We start from the raw sequence: 21,595 nt of genomic DNA on the forward strand, positions 1-21,595 counted from the left end.
AAATAGAGGACAGAAGCTGGGGACATGAAGTATGCATAGTTAAGCAGTTTGGGTCAAAACTGTGGTCTGGTTGATAATTATCTCAGATCTGGTTCTGTAAGTTCCTTCTGGCTCTGGGGACGTTGTTTTCCCTTGAGAAACGATTGGTTCTCTACACTGCTTTTGCTTAGAGGGGCAGCCTCAGTTCTTGTTATAGGATAGTTTCCTCCACATAGTGGGGTAGTTTCATCATAGGTTGATCTGCCTGCAAGTCTCGCTTTTTCTGGATTCTTGAAAATATCTTAGTTACTCTTTTCTTGGTGTTTTTAATTGTGAAAGAGGTCAAGAGAAATGAGGCAAATTTAGAGATATCAACCTTGTATTTACCAATTTTTAGAAAGACACTCAAGTGATTAACATGTCTACAGGCAGATTTGAACAGGAATTTGACCTAAAGTTTAAGGCAACAAAAGGAGACCAATGCAATGTGAAGGCAGAGGTGTCATGCTTTTTTCCTGCTTTTAATTACCCATCAGACATCCTCAGGACCAAGTGAAGAATCAGTGCTTTTTTAACAAAAGTAGGATCAACCCCTTATTGTATGTATATTCACTGACTTTTCTACTTCTGAATATTATGAATGTATTAGTAAACTCTAGAATTTTAGTATTCCTTTAAAGAGCTTTAAACTTTACTTTGATGGGTAGTTAAGTTACTACTGTATTATGATCTTTTAAAGACTTTTTAAAGGTTTTTTTATGGCAGTTTTGAAGTAACCTTTATTCTAAAGCTAGGTTAGCATCACTACTAAGATAGCCCCTCTTGTGTCAACACTGAATTCCTCAGCTGTTCAACAAAAACTCACCTCTGCTTGGCAAGAAGTCGTATCTCTCAGTAGTGTATGGTCTCTGAGAGCTATTCAGTGTATGGCTTCCCATTCTTTGCCTAATCTCCTGAGATTTTGCCCTGCTCTTACATTTCTTAGTATTTTCCAGTAGAAGTAAAAGAGCATCTATACCAATTTTTCTGGAGCTTCTTTTCAATTAACTTCCCCCTTTCTGATACTCTGCCAATAAATTCCAGCCAGCTTAGCCCACCATAACTAAATTCTATCTGTTCAACCCAAGAAACTTGCCAAGCTTTGAATCTGACTCGCTCTGTACCCTGCAAATCTGGAAAATGCTACTTGGTAGACAGCTCAGGCAATCTTATGAGTCACCTATTTGTCTCTTTTCTCTCAGTGGCCATAGTTCTGCACTAGCTATTATAAAATTTACAAAAAAAAACAGTTTCATTAATTTTTTGTGGTTTTTATTGTTGTTTACAGCAGGAAATTAAGTATAGCCCCAGTTATTCCATCCAGCCTCTACAGCAGAAGTTGATGTCTTTCAATTTTAAAGTCAGCAATTTAAAACACTCCTTATTTTTGAAATACAGGGCAAAGAAAGAAATTGAATACCAGGAACTGATGTTTCTTTTAACTGGAGGAGTAAGTCTTAAGGCTGCTGAGAAAAATCCTGATCCAACTTGGCTGCAGGATAAAAGTTGGGAAGAAATTTGTCGAGCAAGTGAATTTCCTGCCTTCAAAAAATTGAAGTAATTATTTACGTTTGATGATTTAACATTGAATAGTAATGAGTAGATTTGTAATTTAGTGATTTTTTATGGTTCTTTTTAGTTTATTGGTTGGTAGAAAGATGGGCTTTTTATTATTTTGTATACAAATGTAGCTCCTATGTTACAAAAAGTCAAAGCCAATTTCTTTGACCCTGTACCCTTGAATCTGACATTCAGGTTACCATTATATAAACAAAAGCTTCTATACCCTAAATTCTGGAAGATGCCCCAACAAAGGTAGATTAAAGATTATTTAAAACTTCTTTCATTATAAAGAACTACCTTTCTGTGCCTCTGAATGGTAATAAAAGAAGAATCCCAAAGATCTACTGTTGATAGTGAGATTGAGAAGACCAAGTTTAATAATTTCAAACTTAATCCTTAAGTATTTCTTTAAAGACTGAGAAATGACTACTCTTTTCTTCTCCACTACAGCTGGCTTTCTCAAATATAGATATATGTCTTCCTGGGAGCCAGGCATTGAAACACAATCTCATTTGTCTCATTAGTATTCTCCAAAGGCTTCTGGTAAAAGAAGCTTTAATTTAGTTGTTTCAGTTCTTGCCATCTTAAGTCCTTAAAAAAAAAAACTTTTTTATTTAAAAAAAAAAGTGTGGGGGAGAGGTACTATTCTAAGTAATAGTGGCCTAACCAACAAGAAATTAAAGAAAAGGAAATAAGTGCTTTTTATGACAAAGATTTTCAATTACTTATTTAACTGAAATAACTTTACTGAAATGTCTCCACATAAAAGTTCACCTTGCCCCCAGCAAGCAATTAGATGGGATCTGTGTATCACTTAAAATGCCTTCATGAGAACTGGAAATAAGCCACTCTTTACTCTCTTAAGTCAAATCACATTCTTCTGGGCTATACCCTACAGAATTAGCTTTAGGAAAAACAGTAATAGCCAGATGGCCAGTAATAACCCTTAGTGCTTCTAGAAGAGGACCAAGAAGAGCAGATCAGCATGAACTGTTGGCCTCAGAAAACAGGGTATGGGAAAGATATAGTTCTGAGCTGGTGGGTATTGTGGAGATTCCATATTATTGTGTAGCCATTCTGCCCTGCCACAAAGATTATTATTATCATCATCCCTCCCCCTCCCCCTTCCTCCTTCTTTATCTTCTTCTTCAATGTATTTTTAGTTGTAGGTAAACACAATACCTTTATTTTTTTTTTATGTGGTGCTGAGGATCAAACCCAGAACCTCACGCGTGCTAGGCAAGCACTCTACCTCTGAGCCACAATCCCAGCACCCCTCCTAACCCAGGATTCCTTCTTTCTTGTGCATGTGCATTAGCAGGTGGGCATACTCATTTTATTTGACCTTTGTTCCCCTTACATACTTAGTGGCCCTTGGATCTCATAGCTTGTTCTTTCCAGCCATGTCTGATGTCATCAGTTATTGCTCTTCTTGGAGGGTTCACATAGAGGTCACTGTTGAGTTGAGGAAAAGAAGGGTGGCCTTCCAGCCCTTGCCTTGATTTTGACAATGCAGGTCAATGGCAAAGATCTCCCTAGAACAATAGCTATTAAACAGCAAAGAAGCCATAAGAGCATATTGTTGGGCCAAGACTCACTGATAGCTACATGTAGTCCCAGGGTCATTGGAGCTGCCAAGACAAGCCAGTACTGAAGCAATTATTTGCTGAATGTTCATGGACCATGCACAGTATTAGGCACCCAGGGATCTGAAAACTGCAGAGCATGTCAAGCAGGTCTGTACCTGGGATACTACTGATGAAAAGCAGTGCTGGGAGCAGAAAGATGCAGCCTGGGGGTCTCTGCATGTCCAATGAGATGCAGCAGAGTGTGGAAATCCAAGTGATTTCAGCAGGATCTGGCATATAGAACTCATGTTCTAATTGGTGAAGTAGAGGTTTTCATTAGGTGCACATTGAATGTGGAGGTCTTCAGGCCACACAGATTGATGATGTCATACTATGAAGAGCTGATCACTGTTTCTATCTGTCAGTATAATATTAAATTAGTCACTTGCCAAAGCAAAGGGATCTGAGCTCTGTATTTGGTCAGTTTACCTCTCACTCACAGCTTATGGGCTAAATGACTATCCTTCCTCATGATGAGAAGAAAGATACATTGAATTCCATTCTGGCTTCTTTGTTTTCCTGCTTGTCCCCTCCTCTGCAGCTGAAGTCTTCTGCTCTGTACTTTCTTTTGCCAGATGTTATTGAAGGAGAAGTTGGCAGTTGTTAGTCCAAGGAGCAAGCAAGCAAAAAATAGCTTTCCCCTCCCCCCCCCTTGGTGGTGAGGAGTGAATGCAGGACCTCACACATGGTAGGTAAGCATTCTACCACTGAGTCACATCCCTAGCTCTTTTTTCAAATTTTTATTTTGAGACAAGGTCTTACTAGCTTGCCCAGGCTGGCCTTAAACTTACCATTTTCCTGACTCAGCCTCTCAAACAAAAAAATAGCATTTCTTTTTTAAAAATATTTATTTATTTATTTTTAGTTGTAGTTGGACCCAATACCTTTATTTCACTCATTTATTTTTATGTAGTGCTGAGGATCAAACCCAGGGCCCCGAGCATGCTAGGCGAGTGCTCTACCACTAAGCCACAATCCCAGGCCCAAAATAGCATTTCTTTTCAGGACCAAAATAATACCCTGGTAAATATGATACTGAAGAACTTCCAGTTGTACCCAATGAGGTTGAGACTTATCATGCCCATTGCCAGAGTTTTATAGGCTCTGTGGTTTCTATTATACCTCTCTTTAGAATTGTGTGAGTCAAGGGTTGTCTTGGTGGCTTCTTCTCTCATGTCTTCTCCTACTCTGCCAGCTGCCTTTATTCATTTCTGTTTCTAGTTAGAGTGTACTTTCCAGCTTCCCCTCAGTTACAGTTCCTGTAATCTAGTGATTTTTAAATGACTCTATAACTTTTTTATTTTTTCCCCTTGCTCAACAGTCTCTCAAAACCTTTCCAAACAAAAACAATAATTATTAAACTTTTTCTACTAGGACCCATTTTTGTGAACATTTACTGGAATGGCGGGAAATCTATGACAGTAAAGAGCCACATAATGCAAAATTTCCAGCACCATTGGATAAGAATCTAAATGAACTACAGAAAATAATAATTCTTCGGTGCTTAAGGCCAGATAAGGTAAAAGACATATGTGGTTGATTTGGAATCCAGATAATTTGCCATTTATGAAATACTAGTCTTAAAGATATAGTCATGTACTGCTTAATGATGTTTCAGTCAATGATGGACCTCATAATATGACAAAGTTCACATAATATTATAATGCAGCTGAAAAATTTCTGTTACCTAGTGATGTTGTGTCCATCATAAGGGCATAGTATAATGCATCACTTACATGTTTGTGGCATGCTGGTGTATCCATTGAACCTCCAGTCATATGAAAGTATAGCACAGATAATTATGTAACTATATAATACTTAATGATGACCATAAATGATTATTGCTGTTTTATTTTCTAAACTATATTTTAATTAAGAATTTAGAATGTACTCCCCTTTATTTTAAAAAACGTGAAACAACCTCAGGCAAGCCTTTCCAGAAGGTATTTCAAAAGAAAGCCTTCTTATCATAGGAAATGACAGTTCTATGGGCATTAACACCTCCTGAATACCTTCTAGTGGGATGAGATGTAAGGTGGAAGACAATGATACTGACAAATCTGATCCTGTGCAGGTCTAGGCTAATGTGTGTGTTTGTGTCTTAGTTTTACAAAATAGTTTTAAAATTTTGAGAATTTTTAAAAATAGAAAATAGTTTATAGAATTAGACTATAAAGAAATATTTTCATACAGCTATACAATGTATGTTTTAAGTTTCTACCAAAAAAAACTCAAAAAGTTTTAAAAACTTTAAATTTGTGAGTGAAAATATAATAGTAAGTTAAGGCTAAATTTCTTATCCAAGAGAGAGAAACTTTTTAAAATTCAGTATACTGAGTCTACAGTGTTCATGGACTCTGTAGTAGTACATGGTAATGTCCTGGGCCTTCACATTTGGTCATCATTCAATGAATCATCCAGAGCAACTTCCAGTCCTAATTAGCTCCATTCATGGTAAGTGCCCTGGACAGAGGCAACATTTTTCTTTTGTATTATACTTTTACTATATATATTTTTGATTAGATATGTTTAGATTCCATTTAGATTTGTTTAGATATCATTATGTTGTAATTACCTATAATATTCAGTACAGTAGCATGCTGTACAGATGTATAGCCTAAAAGCATTAAGTTATATAATAGAACCTAGGTGTATAGTGCACTATATCAGGTAGGTTTCTGTAGATAATACTCTGTGATACTCAGGAATCAACTAATGACACATTTCTTGGAAATTAATCCCTGTTATTAAGTAACACACAGCTATATTATTATTTGATTTTTGTGGGGGTGGGTTGGTTTTGTTTTGTTTTGTTTTGTTTTTTGGCAGTCCTAGGGATTGAATCCATGGTCTTGTGCATGCCAAGCAAGTGTTCTACCACTGAACTACATCCCAGCACTGTTATTTGGTTCTTTAATTCTCATTTCAGATACTAACACGGTATCAAACACAGTATCTCATTTCAGAACCCCACAGATGGGGTAATTATTCATCTGTGGGTTTATTGGCCATTGTTTCCTCTTCAGGATTTTTTTTCTTTTCTTTGTGGTACTGGAGATTGAATCTAAGGGTGGTCTACCACTGAGCTATAACCCAGCCCTTTTTTAAAATTTGAAATGGAGTCTAAGTTGCCCAGGCTGGCCTCCAACTTGTGATCCTCTGCCTAAGCCTCCCAAGTAGCAGGGATTATAGGCATGCACCATTGCATTTGGCTTCTCAAATATTTTTTGCCAGCTCACTCAAGATTCCAATTATATATATGTTAGGCTGTTTGATATAGTGCCATACTAGTGATGTTAAAATGATGTTTTTTTTTAATCTTTTGTGTCTTTGTATTCATTTGAATAGTTTCTGGTGCTCTTTTTATTTGCTGATTTTTTTCCTTTTGTAGTGTTAATCCCATCCAATACATTTTTTAGTTATGTATTTCATCTTTAGAATAGTTTTTTTGTTTTTTTTAATATGTGTTCTATTTCACTTTTCAATCTGCTCACGTTTTTTAAAGCTTTAAACACAAGTTATAACTGTTTTCAAATCCTTAACTGCTAATTCAATCATTTCTGGATCTCTTATTTTACTTATTTGTCAACTTATTTTACTCTTGGTTATAGATTATATTTTCCTGCTTCTGGGCATGTCCAATAATATTTGATTGGGTGTTGTACATTGTAAATTACTGATGGCTTATTTTTGTTATATTCCTATAAAGATTATGTGTGTTAGGCTGGGGTTGTGGGCTCAGTGGTAGAGTGCTAGCCTAGCATGTGAGAGGCCCTGAGTTCTATCCTCATCACCACATAAAAATGAATAAGTAAAATAAAGGTATTATGTCCAACTATAACTAAAAAAATAAATATTAAAAAAAAGATTGTTGTTGTGGGGCTAGGGTTGTGGTTCAGTGGTAGAGTGCTTGCTGCGCATGTGTGAGGCACTGGGTTCAATCCTCAGCACCACATTAAAAAAAATACATAAAATAAAGTTATCATGTTCATCTACAACTAAAAATATTTTTTAAAAAAGATTGTTATGCTTTGTCCTACTATTCAGGAATCAACAAACACTAACTGTGGACCAAATCCAACATTTGATTTCATATATATATATATATATATATATATATATATATATTTAGTTGTCAATGGACCTTTATTTTATTTATTTATATGTGGTACTGAGGATCAAACCAAATGCCTCACACATGCTTGGAAAGCACTCTGCCACTGAGCCACAACCCCAGCCTCCATGATTTCTTTCATCCAGCCCATGAAAGAAGAATGTTTTACACATTATAAAGTAACTATTTTAAAAATAAGAATATGCATCAAAAATTGTATGTGTCCTACAAAGCCAAAAATATTTACTATCTGGCCCTCTACAGAGTAAGTTTGCCAACTCCTGTGGCTATATAATTAAATTACTTGACTTTAAATTGTTCCTTTTGAGTATTATTATTATTATTAAAACTTGTTAAGGATCATCTTAAATAGTCTTTCCAACTGATAGTTTAGCCCAACTATTAAAGTGTTGCCCTTATGGGATCTTTACTGGATGTCCCAGGTGTTCATCAAGGACTCCTCATTGTGTTTATTGGGAACTTTAATGAATTTCTAGTCTTGCATGAACTCTGATAGTTCCCTGAACCCCCAGCTCACACCTCCCTAATCATTCTTTGCTTGGCCTTATACACACATGCCACAGTATTCATAAAAAAAACTCCAAGGTTTTTTCATACAAATTTCTGAACTCTGCCTGAATAGTTCTCTCCTAATTGGAACTCTACAACTCCTGGCTGCCTTGGTCTCCTTGAATTCCTTTTCTGTCTTATCAGCCCAGCAACACTGCAGTGCTGTGTATGAGTCTGCTTTCCATTGCTGTAGCAAAATACCCAATACAAACAAAAAAGGAAGAAAGATTTATTTTGGGTCATGATTTCAGCGGTTTCAGTCCATGGTCTCTTGGCCCCATCATTTTGGACTTTTGATGAAGCAGAGCCTTTAGTAGTAAACATGTTGTGGATCAGAGCTGCTCTCCTCATGGCAGCCAGGAAGCAAACAAAAAGAGTGAGAAAGGGAATAGGACAAGATATATTCTTCCAGGGCTTGCCCCCAGTTACCTACTTCTTCTAGCTAGGTCCCATCTCCTATAGTTTTCACCAACTCCCAATAGTCCATTCAATTATGAATCCATCTGTGGACTAATTTGTTGATAAGATTATAGACATAATGATTCAATCACTTCCCAGAAACCCCACCTCTCAATTGCTCCATTGGGAATGAAGTCTTTAATATATGAGTTTTAGTGGACATTCTAGATCCAAACCATAACATTCTACTTCTAGTCTTACCCACTGTTAAGAAGAAAACTGAGGAATCAATAGGGTTCACTTTGTTTCCTTTTTATCTAGGATCATAGTCCTGCACCACTAATGCCAATGTCTTTAATGGTTGTTTTATTAATTTTGCCTGTTTTAAAATTGTTTATAGTGGGAAGGTAAGTCTAATCCCTTTAACTAGAAACAGAAGATGGTAGAAAATCTTGTATATGTCACAAAATTATTAGTCCAAATGTGTAGAAAAATATTTTTATAGGTGGGATAAGTAAGATAATACCATTTTTCACACACCAAGAAAGGTTATTATGTGTTACAAAAGGAAAAACTTAATAGAAAACACAAACATCTATGTTCACACATATAGTTTAAACTTTGGCGGTAAAATTTATTTACAGTTTTTAAATGTTAAACAGTAAGAAAGACTGTTCAAGACTTGTAACAAGTAGTAATCAAGGCTCACAATAGAGGAGAGACATAAGGCTCAACTCTGAATACAACAGAGATGGTTGGGGATTTGCAGCCAAGGAGAAGGGTGGGAGAAAGTAGGATAGAGAGAATCCTGACCCAAAGGATTTTTGCTTTAAGTAGGCCAGTATGATCAGATTTGAGGGATTAGGGTGATTGATTTAATCAGGTATGAAGGATGGTGGGTTCTTACTAAACTGATTTAGCAGAATTCTTGCTACAGAAGGTCTCCTAAGGACAAGGCCTAGAAGAAAAGACTCAGAGGAGCCTAAGGTTTGGTCAAGGAGAGAATCTGTTGTCACTTCACTTTCCTTGGCTCCAGGTACACCACATATAATATGAAGGTGTTAAAAATGATAACAACAGTCTCTTCCTTCCTTCTCTGTCCTTCCTTCCTCCCTCTCTACTTGTTACATTTTTTGTAAAGTCACACAAGGAGCATTATCCAATGCTTCATTCTATCTCTGGGCAGGTTCAAAAGGAGGCTACCTAATTATTTGATTCCTGAATATTTCTCCTCACTCAAACTCATATATCTTGATACATTGTTAAAACTTACCTCATTTTCTCCTACCTGATAATAATGTGTGTGTGTGTGTGTGTGTGTGTGTGTGTGTGTGTGTGTATGAGAAAGAGACCAATTTGTATTTCATTTTCTATAAACAGCTTTCTCCTCTGCCCATTTTACTTTTGGATTGCTATTCTTCTATTAAATTAGCAAACACATTTTGCATATTAGGGAAATTAGTGCTTTGTCTGATATGCTAAATGCTTTTTTTGGCCATTAGGTTCAAATTTCATATTTTCTCATTTTTCAATAATAATCAAAGTTGTTGTATAAAATAGAAATTACTCCAAAGACCACATTTTCTCTCTTCACCAGATAACACCAGCTATAACAAATTATGTAACAGACAAACTCGGAAAAAAGTTTGTAGAACCTCCACCATTTGATTTGACAAAGAGTTATTTGGATTCAAACTGTACCATTCCCTTAATTTTTGTGCTGTCTCCAGGAGCAGATCCCATGGCCAGTAAGTGTATAATGTTGTAATATTGTAAACTTCTAAGAAATTACATTTAAAATATTTTGCTCTGGCCTACTTGTTATATGATTATAAATCAGTAAATCTGGCATTCATAGGGAGAGATAACTAGAACTTTCTATGATAATACATGTATACATAGAAATCATAAGGCATATTTTATAATTCTAAAGTAATTTCTTGTTCTCTTCATAGGCTTACTGAAATTTGCAAATGATAAGTCTATGTCTGGAAATAAATTTCAAGCCATTTCACTGGGACAGGGACAAGGACCAATTGCAACAAAAATGATTAGAGCAGCAGTAGAAGAAGGAACTTGGGTTTGCCTACAGAATTGTCACCTTGCTGTCTCCTGGATGCCCATGTTGGAAAAAATATGTGAAGATTTTAGTACTGAAACCTGTAACTCATCCTTTAGACTTTGGCTCACAAGTTACCCATCTCCAAAAGTATGTTTGTTTATTATAGAAGTCAGTTTAGCTGTTACATTGTATGTCTTGAGTTTTAGACATTTGTTAATTCACTAGTTGTATGCATTTTTAGGGTCTAAGATTGCTATCTTGCATAATGTTTTTCATATATTTTGTCTTAGTTCCCAGTAACAATTCTACAGAATGGAGTAAAAATGACTAATGAACCTCCCACGGGTCTTCGGCTAAATCTCCTTCAGTCATATCTCACGGATCCAATTTCTGATGTTCAATTTTTCAAAGGATGTCAGGGAAAAGAACTGGTAACATTCAACTTCTGAAACTTTTAAATTGTTTCATAGTGATTAAATATGTTAATATAAAATTGTTATTTAATGTTTTAAAATTCATGCATTTCCTAAGAAGACAAATTATTCCTATTCCTTCATTATTTTGTTCCTGGTTGTTTGTGTTCTGCTCACCACAAGTAGTAACATTGAAATAAATATTTTTGAATGAACGAATGTATTTTAGGTTGTAAACCAAAGTACAACAGGGTTTTCAGTTAACAACCAAGAGTAGTAATCTATTTTTACATCATTTATTCATTCTTTCAACAAATTTGTGTATTAGGCACTCTCTAAGTGCTAGACACAAAGCAGTGAGAACAAAATAGATACATGTATACATAGAAATCATAAGGCATATTTTATAATTCTAAAGTAATTTCTTGTTCTCTTCATAGGCTTACTGAAATTTGCAAATGGAAAATCTGCCTTCATGGAACTTAAATTCAAGTGATAATGTCTTAGCATATTAATAATGTTTTTCAGCATATCCGTCTAAAACAGTTTACATGGTGTTGGGTACTTCAGAAGGTCCCAATAAAATAATACTATCTGAATTCTTACCACTTGAGAAGCAGGAAAGAATATAAACATAGAGGAACCAAGCATAATCTTAATTTTTTATATAGGCTAGATTGGAAGATAATGTAACTTATATCTGTGAGAAAATGGATTACTTATTAACTGAACCCCAGAGTTAAGATTTACCTCTATAGGAATAGAGGAAAACTCAGTTCCCTGCAAGAAGATCACTTCTAGGGGATAGGAAAGGTAGCAAAATACAACAGTCATTAATATGGTATTATGTAAAAATGTGGATGTGTAACCGATGTGATTCTGCAACTTGTATTTGGGGTAAAAAATGGGAGTTCATAACCCACTCGAATCAAATGTATGGAAGATGATATGTCATGAGCTTTGTAATGTTTTGAACAACCAATAAAAAAAAAGAAGATCACTTCTAAGAGAGAAAAAGGAGAAGCTGAGCCATGAATATTGGTTAATTTTCCCCAAAATTTACTACCTCTTCTATAGCAAATAAGTATAAAGATGGAGAAAAGTAAGGGATGATATGTTAGTTGAGGCTTCCCACCATGGAAGGAAACAGCATTGGGAGAAAATTGTCCCTCCGCCCTCTTTTCAACATATAGTATTTATCATATTTGCCTAGTTGAGCTAGAAGAATGTTACTGAAGGTGAAACATGACCAAATTCTTTGGAATCCAGCCCCCTCTGCTTAATGATAATTTGTGTGCTTCTACTTCTGCACATTTTGTTTGTAAGGCTATGAGAAAGGGAAATATTTTGTGTGTTTTAGCTAGAAAAAGAACTTAGTAGAATGGAGGAAGTGGTATAGTATTTGATTCTCATCCAGTACCTAGAAGCTAGTACCTAGGAGCTCTAGTAGCTAGAAGAAAGAGGTCCTGAAACAGAGAATAACAAGCAGAACTAATTGGGGCTCAGATAACTAAAAAAAAAATCGTGCTGTGTTGGAAAGAAGCACTCTGATTCTTTCTATATTACAACTTGAGCAAGCAATATTGGGATCTGGGGGACATCCAAAATTAGCATCCATGTCACATATCATCATTTTATAATCATTGGCAATAAGTAAGGCTTCACCAAGCAACTTCTCTGATATTAAAAAAAATGGAAGCTGAAGTAAAATCAGAAAAAGTGCAAATGCCTTGTAACATTCATTCTCAGCATGCATCAGATTCTCCTACAAGGCTTAGTGAAACATCTTGGTGAACCCCATCCCCAGAGTTTCTAGTTCAGTAGGCCTGGGATAGGGCTTGAGAATTTGCCATTCTAAGTCTCAAGTGAAACTGATACTGCTGATCCTGAAATCACACTTTGAAAATCATTGTGTTTTAAGAATTTTTTAGAACATCTAGTTTTGGCAGGATGGAGGAATCTAGATAATAGGACTATGAGCAAACTTTCCTGATATCCCTTTTCACATCTCTTCAGTTCATATCTAATTTTAGCTACAACTGTAAAAGAGATAATAGATCTTTGTGTACTCATTCACCTTAGGCTGATAACATCCCATCTAAGTATGCATATTTCTGCTTTCTGTCTTCAGGAATTCTCTATGCCACCCTTATGGCCTACAGATACATTATCACTTTGAGTTTTGTCAATTTTATTTTTATTTGTTCTAATTAGTTATACATGACAGCAGAATGCATTTCAATTCATTATACACAAATGGAGCACAACTTTTCATTTCTCTGATTGTACACGATATAGAGTCGTACCACATGTGCGGTCATACATGTACCTAGGCTAATGATGTTCATCGCATTCCATCATCTTTCCTATCCCCATGTCCCCTCCCCTCCCTCCCTCCCTCCCCTTTGCTGAATTTTATTTTTTTATTTAATTTATTTACTTATTGGTGAAAATAATATTGTTGACAGGGAACACTTTTCTCAGAAGAATTGTATCCCTGCCATAGCAAAATCTTTAATAACTCATTCTAATATTGACTTTTCCTCTTGCCCTGTGTTCCTTTCCCCACTCTTTCTTTTCTGCTTCATGGGGTCACCTCCCATATAAGCCAACCTTCACCCTAATCTTTCCTTCAAGTTGTGCTCTTGGAGGAACCCAATCTAAATAAAGACCAAAGACAGAAAACAATGCAGCTATTTAGTTTTCCAAAACTTGAATGATGGTCTCTGCCTAAAGAAAAGCCATTATGTGAATGCAGAGTGAAATAAACCAGACTCAAAAAGTCAAGGGTTGAATGTTTTCTCTCAGATGCAGAAGTGAGAGAGAAATAAGGAATTAAAAAAAAAAAAAAGATGGGAGTTGGATCTCTTGAAAATAGGAGGGAGAACAGTGGAATAGACCATGGGAACTGAGGAGGAGGAAGGACGGATGGGAAAGGGCAGGAACTACAGAATGAAATCACATCATGCTATGTGCATGTATGAATATATCGCAATAAATTCCACTTTTGTATTTAATGCACCAAGTAAAAACATAAAGAAAATGTATTATGTGAAAATACAGTGTCTGGAAAATATATGTAAATTAATATGTGATTTATTAATATATGAAAATACATGTTAATTCTTTCCATTGCCAAAATGTTATTCTCATATCAGATGTTTCACCATAGCATTTATCTAGTATATTTAAAATATGCTTTGATTTATGTACATTATTTCAAGAATATATCAGTTTAGTAATGCATAGCATGCTTGCTTCCCCTGACTCCCTACCCTGCAGTGCTTGTAATTGAACCCAGGGCCTTGCACATGCTAGACAGACATTCTACTACTGAGTTACATCCCCAGCCTTTTAAATTTTATTTTGAAATGGAGTCTTGCTAAGTTGCTCAGGCTGGTCGCAAACTTTGTGATCCTTCTTCAGCTTCCCCAGTATCTGTAATTACAGGCCTGCACCACCACACCCAGCAGAAGGCTTGCATTTAAACTGTTTTTGTTTGGTTGGTTTGTTTTTTTGAGACAGAGTCTTGCTATGTTACCCAGGCAGGTCTTGCACTCCTGGGTTTAAGCAGTCCTCCTGCCTCAGCCTCTTGAGTAGATGGGACTTCAGTTACACACCACCATGTCCTGCTTGCACTTTTATAATAAATAAGCCAGGTACAGTGAAGTATGCCTGTAGTTCCAGCCATTCAGAATGTAGATTTAGAACTGTTTGAGGTTACCTGACTTAAAGTACATGGCATAAGTGCTTGAAATGTACTTAGGGCTACCTTAAAAAATGTATGGTCATACCCAGAATGCTGACACAGGTTATGAGAGGCCCATGTGACATCCATATTTCAACATATGAAGTTATCATGTATAGACCAAACGAACAATGGTTTCAAAAGTGATCTCTAGATGAAAAATAACAAAGTCTAGAATTATATATTGGGATTTTTCAAATCCTAATAATTATTCTTCTGAACTTATAGTCTCAAATATATGCCAGCAAGACTACAGGACAACATTTGAGTACTGAGATTGCAAATATCTGTGAATAATACCAAGGTATTTTAGCCAATATCTGAATCAAATTGTAACATTCTTACATTTTAATGAAGTTTAATATTGTGGTTAGTTTAGCTTTGGAAATTTGAATTAAGTGATAAGATGATGTTTTTAATAATAAGTATTATTTTAAATCTTTTAAAAATAGCACTTTAGATACATAGTCAAATAGATACATGGTCATAGATCCTTGTAATGAAAAAGGTCACCTGTTCCCCTCATCTTACTGATGAAAATCTAATCGTAATTTTTGTTGTATAATTTTTACATGAAAGGCATGGGAGAAGTTGCTATTTGGAGTTTGTTTTTTTCATGCCCTTGTGCAAGAGAGAAAGAAATTTGGTCCTCTTGGTTGGAATATTCCATATGGATTTAATGAATCAGATTTACGCATCAGTATCCGGCAACTACAGGTAATATTGGAAAGGAACGGAACTAACATTTATGAATGATTACTGTTAATTAGGTCCTACGCAAGCCCCTTTGTTTATAATAATTGATTAGGTTCTCCCAGCATCACTAATACATGGGTAGATTGTTGTAATAGCTTTTTTCCACCTGGATTCTTTCAGTTGCAAATAATGGGAAACTTGATTCGAACTGGCTTAAACATAATTAAATTTATTATCACACATAAAAAAGAGGTGCATAGAAAGAACAAGTTCTGAAGTTGGTTGATTGAGCCACATGTCAGCATTGTTATCAAGAACCCTGGTTCTTTCATCTTTTTGCAGTGCCACTCTCAGTATTGGCTTTATAGGTTCTCACTGTCTTTCCTCCTCCACTCAGCCAATTCTACAATTTAGTTCTATCAGCCAACAGAAGCAGGCTGTCTACATTAAGCAGAAAAGTAATATATAGAAAAGTTATATATGGAAACAATGGAAAGGATATTTGGTACCTCACAGGATTACCAAGACAGTTGGAAATCCAGGCTCAGAGGAAAGGCATCTAGAGCCATATCTAGAATTATGACTGATAAGAGCAGCATCTCCACCCTTGTTGAATATTAGAAATCAGAGCCTGCATAAACTGATGACTGAGTGGATAGACAATCAGGCAATGAGTTGTTGGTCTCCGTTTCTCACACATACCACAAATTTAACATTAAATTCTCTTGGGGTCTCTTGGTTTGGAGTAAGGAAGCCAGATGAACATATCTTTGCCCTCCCTCAAAGACAAGAGAGGGGGAAACTTTCCTCTTTCCACAAATAATTTATTATCAAAACAGATGACCATCCCTCTTTCTCAGTCTTCCTCTCCTATCTCTTGACACTTCTTTTTCTCCCAGACATATGAGAGTCTCTTTGGCACCATTTCTGCTGTAACTCCTGCCCTATGAACTAAATTTTAGAAATAGGAAAAGCTTTCAACCAGTAATATATTATCCCGATATATATGCTACTTAAAATTGCTATACATTAAAAAGAGTATAGAATCTAGAACTGGAAGAAATTATTTCACATTACTTTACATTTTCAGACTGTTTACTGCTCTACAGGGTTACTGGGAGATGAATAACACAATGTAAAAGCTATGTAAATAGTTTTTATTCCTATTATTTCCATGATAATAAGGAAACTAGAAACAATATGTATTCTTTCTTAGTTTTCCTATTTGCTTTAATTAGTTGTACATGACAGTTAAATGCATTTATGCACTTTGATATATCATACATAGATGGGATATAATTTCTCATTTTTCTGAGTTTACATGTTTCAGAATCATATTGGTCATGCAGTCACATATATACATATAGTAATAATGTCTGTTTCATTATACTATCTTTCCTATCTCCACATCACCTCCCCACCCCTCCCATAACTTCCCTCTACCTAATCTGAGGTAACGCTATTCTTCCCTAGTGCCCCCTGCCTTATTATGAATTAGTATCTGCACATTAGAGAAAACATTCAGCCTTTGTTTTTGTGGGATTGGCTTATTTCGGTTAGCATGATATTCTCCAACTCCAGTCATTTACTGGCAAATACCATAATTTTATTCTTCTTTAAAGCTGAGTAATATTCCATTGAGTATATATACCACATTTTTTTAATCCATTCATCTATTGAGGGACAGTTAGGTTGATTCCATAGACTAACTATTGTAAATTGAGCTACTATAAACATTGATGTGGCTGCATCACTATTATAGCATGCTGATTTTAACTCCTTTGGGTATAAACCAAGAACTGAGATAGCTGGATCAAATGGTAGTTCCATGTATTCTTTATCAGTGAAACTTTGTCATAGTGTTTGAGCAAGGTTTTTATCACATTGTGAAAGGTCTCCTAAACCAGGCACCAGCCTCTTGTCCTTGATGTTATTGGCATTTGGGGCTATGGCAATTATCCTAAGATTGTTTAACACCATCCCAGGCCTCTATCCCACAGATGCCAGTAGCACATCCACCACATTTGTGACAGTCTGAATTATTTCTAGACATTGCTAAATATCTGCTTTGGAACAAAACTGAGCCCAGTTTATCTAAAATGAGGTGTATTCAATTTCACAATTAAAAAGACTTTGGTAATTTCCATGTCATCTTTTTATAATTATTATTTTTTCATTAAAGAAGTAACATGTATTTATTTTTTAAATGGGAGATGCATATAAACAAAGAAATTTAAAACAAAACACTAAATCCAAAGACAACCAACCCTTGATGGTACTCTTTCAACACCTTTTCTGTGTAGATAGATAGATAATGCAATCTTAAAATGGAAATAAATGGAAGGAATTTAAGCTTTTTCTTCATGTTTTTCTTTGTTTCAGTTATTTATAAATGAATATGATACAATTCCATTTGAAGCTATTTCTTATCTGACTGGAGAATGTAATTATGGAGGAAGAGTTACAGATGATTGGGACAGGCGCCTCCTATTAACCATACTGGCTGACTTTTATAATCCACACATAATTGAAATGCCTCATTATAAGTTTTCTCCCAGTGGGCATTATTTTGCACCTCCCAAAGGTACTTATGAGGACTACATTGAATTCATCAAGGTAACTGACACCATTGTAATACGGTTGGCTTTATGTATGATTTTTCTAAAAGGAAATGATGAAATGTTCCCTCTCTAATGTGTACATTTTAGACAAGTATTAATGATTTCAATCAACTATCAGTGTATTTGTTTTCTTACTGATTAGTGACATTGGAAAAGTTTGATTCTTCTATCATTTGATGTTCAGTTGGTTTTAAACTTTTTTTTGAATTGCACAAGTTTCCCTTATGAATTAATGTTTTATAGGAAAAAAATACCCTCTTAGATTATTGGCTGGAGCCTCTGAATTTAATTGACAAAAGACAGATTAGCAGGAGAAAATGCATTAAATTTGTACTGTATTACAAGGGTTTTACAGAAAATAAGTGAAAACGAAAAGAAGCAGATTACATGGGAGTTTATATACCGTCTAAATGAAGGGTGATGAATTGTGAAGAATTGACTAAACAAAGGAAAGGTGGCATGGGCTTCTGTGGGTAATAACTTGTGAGAAAGTAATTAGGAAATATATGGCAAAATGGAAGATAAGAATTATCTTAGTACAATGTGTTTGTATACACTCATCCTCTAGTGCCAGCCTTCAGTCTCCTGTGTGATAAGATTGGCTCTCCTTATCCTGGTACAGGACAGTGGAGAATTTATGGCCTACTTTTAGGCAGAAGAGGGAAGGGAAGGGAACTCTTTTTGTATCTATTGATTTTTATATTAACTTCATCTATTTTTTATGTTAAATTGGCGTATTGGGGGTAGCATATCCTGATCCCCTTCAATATCCAATTAAAATGTGACACATGCTTAATCTATTTTGTGGTAGAAACTTCCATTTACTCAAGATCCTGAAATATTCGGATTACATGAAAATGTTGATATCTCCAAAGATCTTCAGCAAACAAAAATCCTTTTTGAGTCCTTGCTCCTCACTCAGGGAGGCTCAAAACAGACAGGATCCTCAGGAAGTACTGACCAAATTCTATTAGAAATTACGGAAGATATACTCAACAAGGTATTATCTAGCTTAAAATATATTGTTTATAAGATAATAAAAATGGTTATGATATAACAGTCTTAAAACTCCCATTTATCATCAGTATGACTTTGAGCAAGATACTTTACCTCTCTGAGCATTAGTTTCTAAGCCTGTTAAATGGTAAGAATAGTACATATTATTGTAAAAGGTTTATGAGCACATTAAAGAACATTAAAGTTATAGTTAAGGATGAGGAGTTTATTTTCATTTCTAAATAAAAGTGAATGATTTAACTTTTTTAAAATGGAGGGAATGTTCTGAACTTGATTTTTAACTATACATTAGGAATTGAGAAGGCACAGGGAGATACGATCAGTGCTAAGCTAGTTGCTATAACTTTTATTTTCATGATACAGCCCAACATACTTAACCCTACTAAGTAAAGTAGAATGATACTCTGTATTCTCACCTTTTTTCTGTGAGTTTTAATTTCAATAAAGAACTACTAAAGGAACTTTTAAAAGATTATGCTACTAAACAAAAATGTTCACAACTCCCCTCTAAGTACTATAAATATGTTCATATTTCAGCACCAGACGATCTGACAGAGCAGAATCTAGCTCTAGTCCACTTGCCTTCCCATGAAGGCAAGAGTACCAGTGCTCTCTTAGGTGAGCCTGTTCACCAGAAGCCTGGAGGTGGCCTCTTAGAGAAGGGAGAGGAGCAGCACTGCCTGCAGCCTTGGGTGAAAGCAAACTAGCACACCCTGGCCCCCCATCCCTGTATGGCTGCTTCTGCAGTTCACTTCTTCTCACACATGGCGTCTGCTGCTTCTCTGGTTTATCTTTGTGGTGAAAGGTTCTTGCCTTCATTGAATAGTGGCTCTAATGGGCTACCTGACAGAGGCACCTGGGGCTTATTTGAGGTAAAGGGTTGTTTGAGCAGAGCCAGAGGACCCTAGAATTTTGGAATTCTTTTGTACTCTCCAAGGACTATCACCTGGAGACCATCAGGCAAGTGCAATTCTTTTAGTTTAAGACTTCCCAGCTGGGAAACTTCTTTGCCCATTTAAGAGTATGAATTCCAGTGTCTTAAAGGGATTTCATCAGCAGTCCCAAAGTGTCTCTGAGGTGCCATGTAGAAATTACACATTAAGTGGCCTTCTCTCTCCCTATGCCCTGGGAACCTGCTACTTTTACAAAGTTAATTATTTGATGTGGGGTAAGCTAAGCTATTTGGAACCCAGTTGATAATCAATTAGAAATAAATCAGGCATAGTGGCACACACCTGTAATCCCTTTCTGGAGGCAGAGGCAGAAGGATTGCAAATTAAGGCCAGTTTATGAAACTTAATAAGACCCTGCCTCAACATTAAAAAAATAAAAAGGGCTGGGAATATAGCTCAGTGGTAAAGTACCTCTGGGTTCAATCCCCTATATCATAAGGAAAAAAAGAAAAAGAAATATAAAACAGCTATGAAATGTTAAATAAGTTTTATCAATGAAAAATAAGATTTAATTTACAAAGAGAAATTCCACAACTTTTCAGAATTATGTATTTTCTGCAAAGTGCTATAGTAGTTAAGAACATTGGTCTTGGATTCAGAGACCTATAGATTTAAACTTTTGGGCTGTGTGCTATTAGGCCAATAATTTGGCTTTTCTGAATTTAAATGTTCTCATCTATAAAATGAAAATAATAATATCACCAAAGGATTAAATGAGATAATTTTGGAAAGCAGCATAGTACCTTCCATATAGTAACACCCTAGTATTAGCTATTACTGATATTATAGCTGAGTGAAACCAATTATCCATTCTGAGTATTTGTGATCTTCAAAATCCATCTTGTAGCTTCCATTTGATTTTGATATTGAAACAGCACTAATGAAGTATCCTGTGAGATATGAAGAGAGCATGAATACTGTGTTAGTACAAGAAATGGAACGATTTAACAAGTAAGTATCTATATCTCCAGCAATTCAGAAGGCAAGCCACCAAAATTGATAAAAAGACATGCTGATATTGAATAAAAAAATTTAAGATTATCAAAACCTCCCATTTAAAATTTTGACCTTTTAAAATTTCATAACCTTTTGCTCCAGAAGATAGAGTATCTTTTATAATGTAAAAATAATGATGAAAAAGAAATATATTCTTACTGATTAAAAGTATTCATTAATTGTAACTTCTCATCCATTATTATTCTCCTCAGGAATTAAAGGGAGAATGAACATTAGTGAGGCCTATGTATAGGCATATCTTCTGTTGTTTTTCTACCACCTGACACACATTTACTGAGTGCAACCTAAATTGATTAAGTACTGCATGATAATAAACAAATTATTTGCTTTTCATTTTTTAATTGAATATTCTACTGGATTAAGGAATGGTGAATTGTTTTGGTTATACATTTTCTAAAATGTTTTCAAGTTTATTATAGTTTCTATACGTATTGACACTTTAAAGTAAAATATATTAAAATACTGTGTTACCCTATTTAATTAGTTATTTCTTATACAAAGGCTATAGTTATTTATTTATAATAGCATGCTGTCCCCCAGTTGCTCGGACATCTATACTCACAAGTATGTTTACGGTTTTCTTACCTGTTTGGATTGAAGTGGGAAACAAAATATTTGCCAGGGTATAAATGAATATATAATTTGTTTTAATGTATTGTTTCCCTAGTTTCAGCTGTTATATAACATCTTTTTAACTTCTCCCATATTTGCATGTTACTTGTAGTATTATTTGCCCAATATTTTCCCTTAAATAATTCTCCTTCTAAATTAGCTGG

At 35.3% G+C, this 21,595-nt stretch overlaps 2 protein-coding genes and 1 pseudogene across 4 annotated transcripts in view; 1 reads left to right on the forward strand and 2 right to left on the reverse strand.

Moving 5' to 3' along the window:
• The window catches only part of Dnah12 (dynein axonemal heavy chain 12), a 260,099-nt gene that overhangs the window by 226,025 nt on the left and 12,479 nt on the right, over positions 1-21,595 (forward strand). Inside the window, exons 63-71 of the mRNA XM_040289787.2 lie at positions 1,417-1,575; positions 4,584-4,728; positions 9,890-10,040; positions 10,248-10,501; positions 10,645-10,785; positions 15,095-15,232; positions 17,594-17,827; positions 18,644-18,832; positions 20,650-20,753. Of these exons, the coding sequence (XP_040145721.1) occupies positions 1,417-1,575; positions 4,584-4,728; positions 9,890-10,040; positions 10,248-10,501; positions 10,645-10,785; positions 15,095-15,232; positions 17,594-17,827; positions 18,644-18,832; positions 20,650-20,753 (1,515 nt within the window). The remainder of the gene's footprint in view (positions 1-1,416; positions 1,576-4,583; positions 4,729-9,889; positions 10,041-10,247; positions 10,502-10,644; positions 10,786-15,094; positions 15,233-17,593; positions 17,828-18,643; positions 18,833-20,649; positions 20,754-21,595) is intronic.
• Positions 2,344-3,625, reverse strand: LOC110599014 (DDB1- and CUL4-associated factor 4 pseudogene; annotated as a pseudogene).
• Appl1 (adaptor protein, phosphotyrosine interacting with PH domain and leucine zipper 1) overlaps positions 15,421-21,595 on the reverse strand; it is an 80,280-nt gene continuing 74,105 nt past the window's right edge. For all 3 annotated transcript variants that reach the window (XR_013434440.1, XR_013434442.1, XR_013434439.1), the window contains one exon: positions 15,421-20,692. The gene's annotated coding sequence lies outside the window, so the exon portion shown is untranslated. The remainder of the gene's footprint in view (positions 20,693-21,595) is intronic.

Source organism: Ictidomys tridecemlineatus, chromosome 2 (assembly GCF_052094955.1).
Source record: "Ictidomys tridecemlineatus isolate mIctTri1 chromosome 2, mIctTri1.hap1, whole genome shotgun sequence".
In the NCBI taxonomy this organism is placed as follows: domain Eukaryota; kingdom Metazoa; phylum Chordata; class Mammalia; order Rodentia; family Sciuridae; genus Ictidomys; species Ictidomys tridecemlineatus.